Genomic DNA, 14,700 nt, shown 5'->3' on the forward strand with positions numbered 1-14,700 from the left:
CACCGGATTATAAGGCGCACTGTCGGCTTTTGAGGAAATTTAAGGTTTTTAGGTGCGCCTTATAGTGCGGAAAATATGGTAAATAGTTCCTTGATATTGATGTAAAAGTTCTAGTTGCATTGACAGATTATCTTAAAACATGGGAAAAATGTCTTGTTATAAGTGAAATAATCTGCCAGTGGAAGTAAAATTGGGTTGCTAGGCGACAGGATGGGCGTGGCTGGGGTTGCTAGGTAACGGTGCAGTGGAACATTCAACCAATGGAACTATAACTTTTTCGTCAATATTAAGGAATTATTTACTTAAAACAAGCTCATTCGCTGCAGGGTAGCCTTCTCGTTAGCGTAGCTGTGAGTTTGGCCGCCGCCTCCCACTTTATGAAGATTTGTCGTCTCTTCAAACTTAGTTAAGACAAAATTGTGCCCAAATTCAGAGCCTGCATCCTTCGAAGGCCGATTACGTCACAACAAAGCGATGAAGGAGGTTCAAATTTGAAAGCAAAAGCATCCGACAATCTGGTTTATCCTTCGTAGTCCAGCCTATTCACAGATTCACTGTGGGTCCAATTGGAGAGTTTTGTTTAATGGAGGACAAATCTGGAGGGAGAAAAGGATTAATATTGGGTTTAAACAGAAGTATATTAAAATATGGTGGTTAAAAAATTTAAATATTAAAGTGAGAGGGCTCTTATAATTTGAATCTATGTATTTATTTGTATAAAATATGGTGGAGAACTAGGGCCAAAAATAAAAAAATAAAGTCTAAATAACAGACTAAATTTGTTATATGAAAATAAAGTCATTATTTTCAGAGTAAAGTCAATATTATGAGAAGAAAGTTATAATATATGACTTTCTCATACAACTTTATTCTCTGATTTAATTATTTTTATTGTAATAATTAAGTCGTAATATGAGAATAAAGTAAGATGTACAAGAATGAATTCAAAATAATACGAGAATAAAGCCAATACATGTAATAATTTCAAAAATAAAGTCAATGTTACCATAACAAGGTGGCAATATTTTCTTTCTTTATTCTCAAATTATTTTGACTGTGTCGTCTGAGTTTATTCTCTTAATTTTATGAGTTTATTGTTTTCTTACTATGGCCTCCATCGTAATAAAATGTTTGTAAAATACAAAGAAAAATGATTTAAATAAAAGATTATATAAGAAAAAAGAAACTCAGGAAGATGACAGCCTTCATTTTTGCCAGTTTTTTTTTTTTTTTTTGGTTTGGCCACGGTTGCTAGGCAACAGGTCCAGGTTATAGGTGGGAATAAATCTGAAGGCCAGACTTTCCAATTTAATACCTGAACTCATTGACGAATCACTTCAGATAGACAAAGGAGCTGAAATTATTCTGTAAAGTTTTGAAAAAAAAAAAAAGTCTTAGACAAACCAAATCAAATAATAACAAAAAGAAAACAACTAACACAGTACATAAAAGATAGGAAGGAAAAAAAATAATTTTCATTTGGCTCCTTTAATTATTGGTTGTCATTAAAACATGTCAAACTGAAAAATTAATCCGTCAAATCACTATTTTTGCAGCTACCGTTTTTAGAAGCCGATCAGTAGGGCGAACCAACCACATGGCTGCTTTCCCTGCACATCTATTTTTATTTCACTGCCTTTCAAAGCACAACGTGAAAAGGTATTTCCAGTCTGCTTGATGAACAGCAACACCTGTTAGCCAAACCCACTCCTTTGGCAGAGAAAACGCAACAGCATGGAGGGGAGCGATGGCTGGCTTCATTCACCACGCAGCAGAAACTCAATAAAAACTCTCTGAAGTCGTCTTCTTTTCATCATCTGAACAACTTTTTATTCTTTACAGGGACAAATTACTTTAATGGGAGAATAAAGCAACAAAACAACAATCGAGTTTGGACGGATGCAGCTAAAAGTGCCAAGAATCAGAGATGATTACGTGAGTTTTGCTGTTGAGTCACAAAAACAAAGACTCAAGTCTCATTAACAATCTTTATCTCAGGAGAAAGTAAGCCAGTGAGCATAAATAAACTTAATAAATGATTATTGTCTCTTATAAATTATGAATATTGGATCATAGCAGCCTCTCATGAAGACTTGAACTTGCCCCTCAAAGATTTAAACTCACTCCTCAAAGTCTTGAGACTTGACTTCGAGTTAAGACTTAGCATCAACCTACTCTTCAACCACCTGACTTGACGTTGCTCCCAAATAAACTTTGTCCCTGTAAGACTTGTTCCATGAGTTGAACTATAAAGAGTTTGTATGTGACTTAAGCTTGTACCTGAAAAGACTTGAGACGTTACTTAGACTTTCCCCTAAAAGACATAAATTGGTCTTGCTCCTTAAAGACTTGAAACATGACGTGGACTTGGTTTATAAACAGTTTATGCGTGACTTGTACTTTCCCTGCACAGACTGGAAACATAACTTTGACTTGTCCCTGACAAACAGGACTTGTAATTACCCTTTAAAGACTTGGAACATGACTTGGGTTTAAGACTTGACTTGAACTTGTCCCCCCAAAAATCTGACTAGGTTTGGACTTGCTTCTTAAAGACTTGTTCCATGACTTGGACTTTAAGAAGTTTGTAAGTGAACTGAATATGTTCCTGAAAAGACTTGAGACGTAACTTTGACTTGCCCCTTAAAGACATAAATTGACTTGTCCCTTAAAGTCTTGAAACATAACTTGGACTTGACTCGTGACTTGGACATTCCCTGAAGTCATTACTTTGACTTGTCCATAATAGATATGACTTGAACTTACCTCTTAAAGACTAGCTTAATGACTTGGGCTTAAGACTTGACTTGAACTTGGACCCAAAACGTCTGACTGTACTTTGACTTGCTCCTTAAAAACTGGCTCTATGACTTGCACTTGGCCTATAAAGGATTTCTATGTGACTTGGACATGTACCTGAAAAGACTTGACATTATTTGACTTGCCCCTAAAAGACTTGACTTGGACTTGTAAACAAGTATTGGTCAACATCTCTGCAAAGAATATCATCAGAATATTTGGGAATTTTTTAATTGCTCACTAACATTTTTGTAAAGAAAATGCGACGCAGAATAATAAAACATATTCTACTTTTTGTGTTGGTAAGTCATCCCTCAGATCTAGATTTTAGTAATAGATGTGCATGTAGGGACAAATAGCTCTGCAGAAACTAGACCAGTTGTATCATAAGTATGATCAGCAGATCAATACTCTAAGCATTACTGTGTGTTAGCTCAAGGTTGTTTCATTTTTCAAGGTCATCTGTGATGCAATAATTCAATTATCCTGGATGGATAATGTATTCTGTGAAGTCCAGAGTGACAGAAAGTGTCTGTTGTGGACTATATAGGAGTTTGAACAAAACCTGAGCTGTACAGAAAAATTGTTGCTTCCTTTGTTGTACAAACAATCCTGGGTGCTGCTGCAGTGGCAGGCGCTGAAGTCTGGTAACACAGATAATGGGCTGGCAGCGAGACTCTGCAGGCATCACACCACAGCTGTTATCCTCGTAGCGTTCTGTGTTTATGCATCTCCTGAGAAACTCAGCAAGGTCTCACATTCAAGGTAGACCGGCCAGGTGCCGTTCACAGGGCTGAAAGTGTGAACGCTGAGGCTGCAGAGGGATGGAAGTTGTTTCAGCTCCAGTTGTGGAGTTACTGGAGCAAAGTCTAGACAGATTGGCTCTGCAGTCTGCGCTCCATCTTTCAAAAACGTTGGATCTGATTTGATTGCATTAGCATTTTTTGTGTAGTTCTGGTCAATGAACTGAAGGGATTGTGTATTTTGTTGATAGGAGCTGAGAGGATCAGAGTGCTTATTAGGACTGGTGGTTGTTTGTTTTCGTCGGATAACTTTACCTCTCCCTAACGAGGCTTTGCTTTGATAGCGTCACTCTGTGTTCCCACTAAACCCTGTTCAGGGTCACATGAGTCTGTTTCAGCAGGAGAACACCTTGGACAGGTCATTAGTCTGACTCAGGGCCAGCACACACTAACACAACCGACTGTCTCTTACTTGTATTTACGTCGTCTGTCACACTTATCGGCCCCCCATGGGGAGCAAACGACTAAGGTTCTGTTTACATGACAATGCTGGGACAGTAAAACACAAATGTTTTGCCTCTTAACATGGTAACAGTTTTTGTTTTTTTTGATAGAAAGTCACGTATAAATGTGTGCAAAGGTTTGTCGATATTCTGTTTATGTTATTAAACACAGTTTTGTATATGTGGTGTTTCCATGGATTAAGAAAAGCAATTAAAATTACACCTGAATAAGTCCTTAAGAAAAAATGTAGCGCCATGATCGTCCTACCACTTCCTGTCGTCTTCTTCTTCGCCTTTTCCAGCAGTAGTAACATCCGGTTGTTGATCACATGAAGATCTGCTGTACTTGATTAGCATGTTCTTTTGTCTTTCCCATGGAGAACAGAGGTTAAGAGACATGATATCCTGTGTTACATCATATTTATTCCCCTTGGAAATGGGATGTTATGTTGCTGTAATAAAGGCTGACCGCCTCACACTGTCAGATGTTTGAACACATTTTGGTGCTTTAATCTAACATGGCAGCTACAGTGTGAGGTCGGTTCTGCCTCCTATTCTCACATCTTATTACATAAACTCATTTTTGATTTATTTATGCTTCCTGCTGCCTCTTTGACACCTGATTAGTTGTGATCATTCGCTTTTAGCTCCTCTCTCTGACTGCTTCATCTTGTGTGACCTCCGTCTGCAGATTGAAGTTTCGGATCCTTTCAGATTTTTTCCGTCTTTGGTGCTGTGTGCTTGAATCCCCACTTCAGAGGAGTCATCACAGGAGGAGGAACAGAGATCAAAATGTGAACTCCTTCCTGCAGTGGCCCTTAGCTTGAAATGCTTTGCTGTTTTGGCAGGAGGCAGTCATCCTCAGCCAAGAAATCCACCGACTTAAGCCGCGCCCGCCATCTTCTCACAGCTTCTGGGAGTTCCTCTGTCCTTTTTTCTTACTTTTAAAATGAAACGCAACAAGATCGTATGCATGTTCTGCCTATCTCAACTGATTATTTTATTGCTCATAAATCAATCTCTCCAAATGGCAAAAATGAAAAATTTCTAATAGCTAACTTTGATATGCAGTTAAGCACATAAATATTTATGTTGCTACTGGTGAAAACCACGAAGAAGATGACAGGAAGTAGAGGAAGATTGTGCGACATATTCTTTAAAGACTTATTGCGCAAACAAACTTATTTATATGTAATTTTTATTGCATTTTTAATGGGAACAACTCAATTTGTGGCACACTTTTGTAATGGGAACGCAGCTTCTGTTTCCACATTCAGTCATTATCCGGTAATCTACAGAATTTAGTCTCTTAATAGGACAAGATTTGTCACAACATGCTGTATGATGGATTATTTTAAAGCTATTTAGATTTCTAAATGAACCAGAAACGTTGGATAAACTCTTTTGTCAAACTTATGTTAAAAAATGGAGTAATATCAACCTTTAAAGCTCTTTGGCTCCTCGTGTTTTGAAATATGTTCTTCTAAATGCTTGGATAAGAGTTTGGTTTGACTACATCTCTTGCTTTCAAGGCCAGTTGAAGCGGCCCGTGAAACGACAGTTCAATAGGTTTACATCTGAGGAGTGTGTGCTTCACTACAGTATGATCCCTGCATCTACAGAAAGGCCTTTTTTTGGTTTTTGTTTCATGTCTGAGCAGCTGAGGGGGAGCTCTGAAGTGCAGGTTAGCAAGCCTAATGTTTGTTCAACAGTACCATCCAAGAGAACAAAGCTCTCCTGGATGCTGCAGCCTGCACCTCTGCCAATCACCGGTGACAGGCAGAAACTGATTCCGCCCCACTGCCCACAGATGCACCTTCTTTCTGTCACCGCAGGAATTATGCTTTTATCATTTGCATGCGTGCAGGTGAGCCTGCTGCATTAGTATGCATTTATCCATAAGCTTCAAGCGTGATATGAAGCAGTATGGACTCCTCGCATGTTATTATTTACATCCGGTAATTTCGCGCACAACCCTGGAGGGGAAAAAGACGATTTCATTACATGCTATTCATAGCCGCGCTGCCGCGGTAGAACAACTCCGTTAACAAAGTTAAAGCTTTAGATGTATTATTAAAGGGAAAGGGAAAAATAACGTAGAAAAACCGTTAAAGAACACCTGAAAAATATTTTTTTCTCGCTCTCTGTCGGCTGCGCTACACGCAGACTCGTTGCCATAGCAACTGACAACAACCCCACTGTGTGTTTCAGGATTCGACACCAAAAACAAACATTTGTCACAGAAAGAATATAACATTCAGTCCGTTACAGTATTATGTTTTGTCAAAGTCAAGCTAGTATAACTGAACTACTTCTCTCTCCCTGGCTGTTTTTTCTTAATTAAAACTTTTTCCTTACCTTATCTAGTTGTTGTAGAGTTGACATTTACATTTACTACTATATGCAGTACATTGTACAGCTTATATTATATATAAATATGTATTATATATTTAAGATTTAGTGCTATATTGACAACTTACAGCTAAAACTAATGCTAGTCATCATGAGTGTGATGCACCTACAAATGCCACCACATTATTTTGGTTGTTTTATAATTTTGAAATATTTTCATGAATAATTTATTCTATTTTTTTTTTTCAAGAAATGAAATTATATTTCGTTTGCATTTTGGCACGTTAATCTGCCTGCATTTTTAGCGCTTTCCTGAGGTTGGGATGGGAGCAGTTGAGGCGAAGCGGAACCTTTGTTTGGGGGGCGTTGCTTCCGGGTTGGTTTTGGGGCGGACTTCCGGTTTGCCTCACGGAATCTGGATGCTAACGGTTGTTGATTCCTATTTTATTATCCTTCAGGTCAGTACACGGTAAAAACACACCAAAACTACTCTGTAAGATATTTACCTCTTATTTGACCAGTATATAGCTCTGTGTTTCGGTTTCTATGTACCTTTCTGCCAATAGTTGGCAGTTTTATCAGACGAGGGTAAATTTGGTATAATGCCAACCCGCGCTGGGTCCCGCGAAGGAAGGCGGTAAGAAGGCCGTGATATTTTACTGACTCTGGGTTTTAGGAGTTTTATTTTGAATAATATTCAGTGCAAGTTGCTTGTTGATCCATAAAGTAACTCAAAGCATGAGAGTAAAGTGAGTCCAGCCAAAGTTAAAGGTATAAAAACTATTCTTTTTCATGAAGTGTGGGAATTGAGTTTAAAGTTGAAACTATTTTTTTTATCGGTATTCAGTTAAAATCGGTGTACAGTACATTTTGGTGCTTATGCTAATTAGTATACAGTTAAGTGCAGTTGATTTATCCCTTTTGATACACTACACCTTGGTTGTCTTCAGCTAAGTGAAGGATGGAAATATGAATGTGTGAAGTTAGTACTTGTGAGAAAAGTGAACCATGTTTATAAGTCAATGACAATGTAAAACATTAATATTGTACACTGTGAAAGGTTTGTTTAACAAACAAATGAGACTCAATCTGGAGCAGCACTTTGGTCATCATTGCTGACTCCTATTTTATTATCCTTCAGATTGGGCTCATCACTGTTACAGCAGTCCTGACACTGATAAAAGTCCTAAAACAATGTGATGCCTCAAACAAAGTTTGAGTCAAATTTACTGCTTGCCAGAATCCTCTTGGGATCATTTATTAGCAAAGATCGACTGATATGAGTTATTAGAAGACTGTCCACGTTCAATTACGCAGAAATTATGGTCAGTGTGACAGAAAATGCAACCTTAAGCTTGTTTTGGACACATAATTCAGGCTCTTTCCATTTAACTTGCTGCCACATTTCCCTTCCCCTGTCGTTCACAGCATGCTGGTTGGCAAGGTTGACGCAGGCGTCCGTCCAGAAAAAGTAGATCTCTCCAAACGAGACCCTTCCCACAAGCTGCAAACCGCGGCCAAAAGGTTTCTGCCCTCCTGGTCCAAAACAAAGACAAAAACAAAGCAGTAAGTTCCAAAAGTGGCTCAGAGTCAGCGCTTAGGTAGTTTCTCTTCCAAATACAAGGAAAACACATCAGGACACATATAAAATATTAAAAACACACAGAAATGCATGCATCGTCCATTTTCTGTAGATTATGTTTCCCCTTTAGTGAGGACGCTGGAGGATTCACAGCTGGACTCGTTTTAGCTTCAACTTAGAGAGACAAAACAAAGGAAACAAGGATAAAGATTCATTATTTTATCTCAAATGTTTAAATTGCAGGAGGCAGCAGGAGTAGAAATCATTTTCACCTGACTGGAAAATGATTTAGAAAAGTCTCTTGAGTTATTATTAGGCAGCTTGACTTCTGGTTATTTATTTTTTTTAAAAATTGACCTTTTCCTCATTTTGTTGAGTTACAACCTCAAAATTAATATTTAATCTGGAATTTATGTGTCTGTAGTTTGTGGAACCACCTTTTGCTTTAAATTTTTGCCTATTTTTTCTTTGTGAAATTGCTCAGGTTTGGATGAAGAGTGTCTGTGAACATCAGTTTGAAACACATTCTTAGCTGGATTTATGTCTGGACTTTGACTGGGCCATCCATGTTCCCAAGTAACTATGACCAGATTCATTAACACTTAGCTGTATTTCCTTCCTACAAAAGGTAGCAACTGCTACCAGTAATTTTTTTACTGTTCTTTAACGTAGAAAAAAACAAATGCTTCTGTAGCTGCGTATTCATTACAGAATGTTCGCAAAATTATGTCAATATTTTGATGTCGAAACCCCCCCACAATTTTGTAATTATATTGTTCCCATTAAATAAGAAACTCAATTCGAATCAAATTGTTGATGTGATAGGTCATTAAAGAACACGCTGTACCAGGAGCCTCCAGCTACTTCCTGTCATTTTCTTCTTCATGGTTTCTGCCAGTAGTAACAGCCGATTGTTGATCATGTGACTCATATGATGCATCATAAAAGTGTTTCCCCTACAGTCTGTGAAATAAACCAATACTGATTCAGCCAAACAAAAAACATCTCTGTTTTTAAAAATGAAACAAATTTATTTCTAAAGTGTTAAATTGATGCAATCACTGGAAACTTTATTTTGCTTTGTGTTTTTTCTGTCTTCTCAAACCCGCAGCTGGTCATTCACACTGAGAATGATTCTGGTTCTAGTTTTCTTCCTGTTGAAGAAAAGTTTTCCTTCCTACTGTCGCTACATGCTTGCTCGGTATAAGGGATTGCTGCAATGAAAATGACTCAGTGCAAGTGACAGGCTACTGTTCAAACAAATATATCAATGATGTGAAGTTATCTACTGTGTTTCTTATCCAACTGAACTTGATTGCATTAATAACAAGTATCCAACTATATTTTAAATTTATCTTTATCGAATTGGATTGAATTGAATTGCCACAATAATCAATAAAACAAATTATTTCCATTGGCATGATTCATTGTTTCTCTTTTTCTACCAATGATAAAAGTTTTCAGTTTGGTACTTTTGTCTCAACAGGCCTTTTTTTTTGAAGGACAGTTTTGTTTACAAAGACTTAGTGATTATTTTTATTTGTTGTTTTGTTTATTTTTAATATTTAAAATGTCTTCCATTTCCAGTGTTAAATGTTCATTAAAATGTAAAGTTTACCGATATTTTTGGAACATTCTCCTGCAGTATTATTTTGCCATTAAATTACTTAAAAATGGTCTCGAAACAACAGTATTGTTTATCTCTATAATTTCTTGAACAATTTGTTATGTAATATAATTTTACATGATAACATAATTTTTTTTTGCACTTCAGTTTTGTCTCTTGAAAAACAAACAAATTTCTTTGTCGTCGGGTGTTTGCTTGGCGAAGTCTTCTGGTTTGTGTTTCCAGACTGAGCTGCTGAAATCTAAAAATTCCCTCACTGCTTAGAAAATGTAATCAAGGCTGAGAAGGATGTTAACGAAGGGGCAATCACAGGGTGAGTGCATTTTGTTGTCAGGGCTCTCTCTCTGTGGTACTGACATAGCCGGAGTGAACAATTTAACACAACCCTTTTTAATGTATCCTACTATTCTCTACTTGATTATGGGCGACAGTTTGACTAAGAAGACAGTAAAACATATACATGGAAATGGGAGAGAAGGAGTCGCATGAATGATGCATGCATACAAGTGAAGTAGTGGGTATGGAGTTGTTTACCCCGTCCACGTTTCAGTGTTTCTGTTGGTGCTGTTTGAGAGAATGAAAAACAAGGGAGCAGATTTATTCCAAATGAAGTTTTGAGAGCATTGATTTGTCAAAGCCCACAACATGACAATGCACTCAGGCCTCATTACTTTTTAAAGCGATGAGATCCTGCGCTCCGCCAGAGCAGAAGTGCCACACAAGGCTCTGTTGCGGATATTTGTCGGGAGTTTTGTTTCGGAAAGTTTTGCTGGTGAAATCTCACAGACGACAGTTTGAAGGACCGTCTACCAATTGTAAAGCGCAACTGATTAACATTGTATTGCCCAAAGGTGTGTGTGTGTGCGCGCGTGTGTGTGTTGCAGAGTGTTAAAGTGGAAGTACGGCAGAGCCGAAGAGGCAGAGACTTCCCCTACAGCCTGATACTTTGTTTAGAAACTTTGACGATTGAAAAGATTTAAACTGCATCGAAAAAACACAATTTTCTCCAAACTATCTAACATGAGGTCAGGGTTTCTTTTACTTTCTCTGGATAACCACTCTTCATACTAAAGTATTTATAAAAAAATATAATTTTTGTTTTATAAAAATATCTTAATTATGAATATTTAATAATTTTAAGCATTATTAATAAGTACTATTTTGCATCCAAATTCAGATTTGTAGGCTGATTATGTCATAATGCATGCAAATTTGAAGACTCCTTCAAAAGCTCCTCCTTTTCCCCAGATTTGAAGGATGGGTCCGGTGTATCCTTCACTGCCCACCATATCCCATGATTCATTGCGGGTCCAAACCGGGCGTTCAGGCAAAGCAGCAATGACGGTGAAGAGCGGCAAATTGTTTAGCTATGTTTCACTTTAAGTGACACAGCATGATTTTTACAGCGTTTTTAGGTGAGAATGAAGTGTGTAAATCTCAAATATCTGCTCGGTTTACCATGACCTAATTGCAAAATTGCTGCGACGTTTTTGGACATGTCCTGCTGTATTAACGGCCAGCTCCCTCAGCAGCTGTCAGCTGGCTGGGCGCTCCAGGTTCAGCATCAGTTTGTGTGTAATTAATCTGTATAATGTTTCACTTGGGGAAAAATAAAGATTTTCAGTAAAATTAAATTTTTTTGTTTGAGTTTGTGGGTTTAAATCCCAACCAGAAGTATTTGCTCATGGAGTTTATCTTTAAATTTAACGAATCCGATCAGATTCTGATGTAGTTTTGTCATTTGTATTTTTCTAGAGTATTTCCGTGTGTTGTTTTATCACCAGTGTAAACAATGTTGAATTATTGCATGAATTATGCATAACTTTCATTTATTTTCCGTTACTCTGGATTTTTCTACATGGTTGGACAGTTTTTCCATGTGGACCTCTATTAATATGACAAGCGTGTTTCCTCTCACCGGTCGTGTCAAAAACAAATCAATTTCCCCGGCCGTAAAACGCCATAAATCAAACCGGGAACAGCTGCCTTTCAGCCGCCGTGCAGACGCGTTGGGAGGAGGGGATGTTCGAACCTGCGTCTCTTTCTCTTTCTCTGCTGTGACAGAATCTGACTCTGACATCAGGGCTGCGGCTCGTCCTCCGTAGCATGCTTGTGTTTATGTTTTTCTCCTTTCATCCGCTCCACTCTGGGGATTTCATGATGCACGAGAGCAGCTCAAGAGAGAGAGAGGGAACTGCATTTGAAGTCTCATCATCCTCCAGCCCTCGCAGGACTCTATTCAGAATTAGATGACATTAAATACACTGCTCAAAAAAATAAAGGGAACACTCAAATAACACATCCTAGATCTGACTGAATGAAATATTCTCATTGAATACTTTGTTCTGTACAAAGTTGAATGTGCTGACAACAAACTCACACAAAAATCATCATTGGAAATCATATTTATTAATCAACGGAGGCCTGGATTTGGAGCCACACACAAAATTAAAGTGAAATGTCCCCTTTATTTTTTTGAGCAGTATATTTCACTGTCACTTCCACCCTATTGACACTGATTTATAGCTCACAGGGCATCATGACACACTGCTTGTTTAATATTCTTCCAGTTAATTTGGTACTCCCTGCTGCATTAGACTGTGTGAGTCATAAACCATGAGCAGCAACATCCAGGGAGAAACAGCTGGTTAGTTCAGAAAAGGCAGTACTCAAAGCGGCAGGGATCTCAAAACAACCCTCAGGCTAAAAAATTAATTTTTAAAGGGAAATTATTGTGTAAAATAAATTTTTTAGCTTTACATTGCGTTATAATGTTATTCCCACATTAAAAACATACCTGGAGTGTCTCTTTGATTCTTTCATGGAAGCTTAATCTCCATGGCAACCACTGAGCAGTGCAAAAGGCCTGGGTGGACCTAGCTGCGCCTTCAGGTCGCAGCTCCTCCTCACAGCTGCAGTTTCTAAGCTGTAACTCCTTCAGACTAGCCAGCAGCAATTAGCAAACACTTTGTTGAACTACACAACTGCTGATGTCATTATACAATCTACTATTTAGAGCAACGCTGGTGAAGATGCACTGCATTATCAAATTAAGATACATATGTTTTTCTACCAAACACCACAATGGATCAAGATTTTAAGTTGTAATACATTTGGCTTTGATTAAATAAAAAATGTCAATCTGCTTCAGACACCTGTAATATTTGAATCCTGCTTTTTTGTTTTTATCTAATACTTTGTTCTTTTATTTGGTTTTTAGACAAAAAAAGTATTATTTATGCAGATTTGGATAGCAACTGGTTACATTTACTTGAATAACTTTAAAAAAAAGTCAGTTTAGGAGAATTTTTTACCAGACTGTACTTGAGTAATTTTATTATGCAGTATCTCTACTCTTTCTTGAGTACAGTTTCTGTCCCCCCCCCCTCCGAATAAAAAACAAACAAAACTTTACCAGACACAAACCTGCAGTTTTTAAGTTTTTTTATTGAAAGAAACGGATTTGGAAACATTTTTCTTTAACTTCACTTTATTTTGTAATTATTTTTATTAAAATAAATCATTTTGCTTCTTAAAATAGGAACATTTCCTCTTTTTGGTCCGGCTGATGAGGTAAACTTGAAAAATTATTGATATTTTGATCAGTTTCTCAGTACTTGAGTAAACATTTTTACCTTTACTGAAGTTGTGCTAGTTGAGTAAAATTTTTGGATTCTCTGCCCACCTCTGCATCTATGCGTCACATTTTGTATTTATATGGGAACTACGGATCTAATCAAGACCGAGTTGAAGTTGGAAGATGAAAACTCTTTAAATAACAGGCTTACTTGACTGATTTTGAGCTCTGACAGCAGCATTAGATCCTTCATAGGAGAATCTTTCTGGAAAGCAGCTCCAGTCAATGCTGCTCTGTCTGAAACAGCTTTCTACTGATCCATCATGTCATATTACTCACACTAAGTGAATCTGCTCTCAAACTGACAGTCAGTTGATATTGTTCAGCTGGCGCAGAGGGGAGGTGACTCACTCTGCTTAGCTCTGTCAACAAGCTCCGTTTGTAGGAGACAATCAAAGCATACAATTACACCATATGGTGAATAATTCCTCCGACGCCGCCGCTGCTGTAAAACGCACCCCTTGTGTTGCAAATAATACCGATAATTCTGGAGGAAAAACCAGAAATGCATCTGTAAAAATCTGTTGTTACTATTATAAAATGATGATGAACTTTAGTGGGATTTTATACGATAGAACACAAGAAATGAAAACAAAATCAACAAATAGTCATTTTTTTGAGATTGTACATCACATTTTATGGCAAATTTTCCAGAAAAATGATCAAAAACATTTGTTTTAAGTGATGCCAACTCCGACCTGCAGGCGGCAGTATATTTCACATCTACACTAAGTTGCTAGTAAGTAGAAGTCACATTTATTATCATATCTAAGTGCAAATATTGCAACATTTCTTAGAAATATTTTTAAATTAGCAGCAGACATTTTTGATTCTCATTGCAACAAAAGTCTAAAAAATGTTAAATTGTGGATGTGAGAAGATGTTTGATATTCTAAGAAGTAGTTCTGAAATGAAAAGACAGTTCTAACTGTTTATTGGGTTTATCGACACATTCTGGCACAACCGGCCCTTTAAGAACATTCCACATCTCAATGTGGCCCAGAATAAAAACGAGTTGTGATAGAAGAACAGAACCGGTCCATAATTACATATCAATTCACTTCTGGTGACTAAACTGTTTGTCAATGTTTGTTGCTTTCGCTCAAATTGGATGGAAAGTGTTGTCTTGATATAAATTCTCACATATTCCCAACTATTTTTAGGTCAGGACTTTGTCTAGAACGTTATAACAAATCGATATGGTTAGATTTAAAATTATTTCAGGAGTTTTCCATTCTAGTTTTTTACACCATATGGCAGCTTTTTTTCTACATGCAGACTAAAAACTTTAATATTCGTTCAGAAAACATGAAATGAGCCGTTGATCTCTGCAGCTGACCACATGGAAGGAAGACCCCAGTTCCTCTTCTTTACCTTTGTCTTTGTCTTCATATTTGTCTTTGGGGTCTGAACCCAGCTGATGAGAGAAGTGCAATGTGAAGCCACATGTTGGGGGC

General features: G+C 37.5%; 1 protein-coding gene across 1 annotated transcript in view; it reads right to left on the minus strand.

Moving 5' to 3' along the window:
* Positions 1-1,091: 1,091 nt before the first annotated feature.
* Positions 1,092-14,700, minus strand: part of LOC106960554 (E3 ubiquitin/ISG15 ligase TRIM25-like) — a 24,203-nt gene continuing 10,594 nt past the window's right edge. The window contains exons 2-4 of the mRNA XM_015053694.1: positions 13,481-13,491; positions 7,564-7,568; positions 1,092-1,119 (exon numbers count right to left, since the gene is read on the minus strand). Of these exons, the coding sequence (XP_014909180.1) occupies positions 1,092-1,119; positions 7,564-7,568; positions 13,481-13,491 (44 nt within the window). The remainder of the gene's footprint in view (positions 1,120-7,563; positions 7,569-13,480; positions 13,492-14,700) is intronic.

The sequence above is a fragment of the Poecilia latipinna genome, unplaced genomic scaffold (genome assembly GCF_001443285.1).
Source record: "Poecilia latipinna isolate Pla-1442-1.1 unplaced genomic scaffold, P_latipinna-1.0 Scaffold1195, whole genome shotgun sequence".
NCBI classification, from domain to species: Eukaryota; Metazoa; Chordata; class Actinopteri; order Cyprinodontiformes; family Poeciliidae; genus Poecilia; species Poecilia latipinna.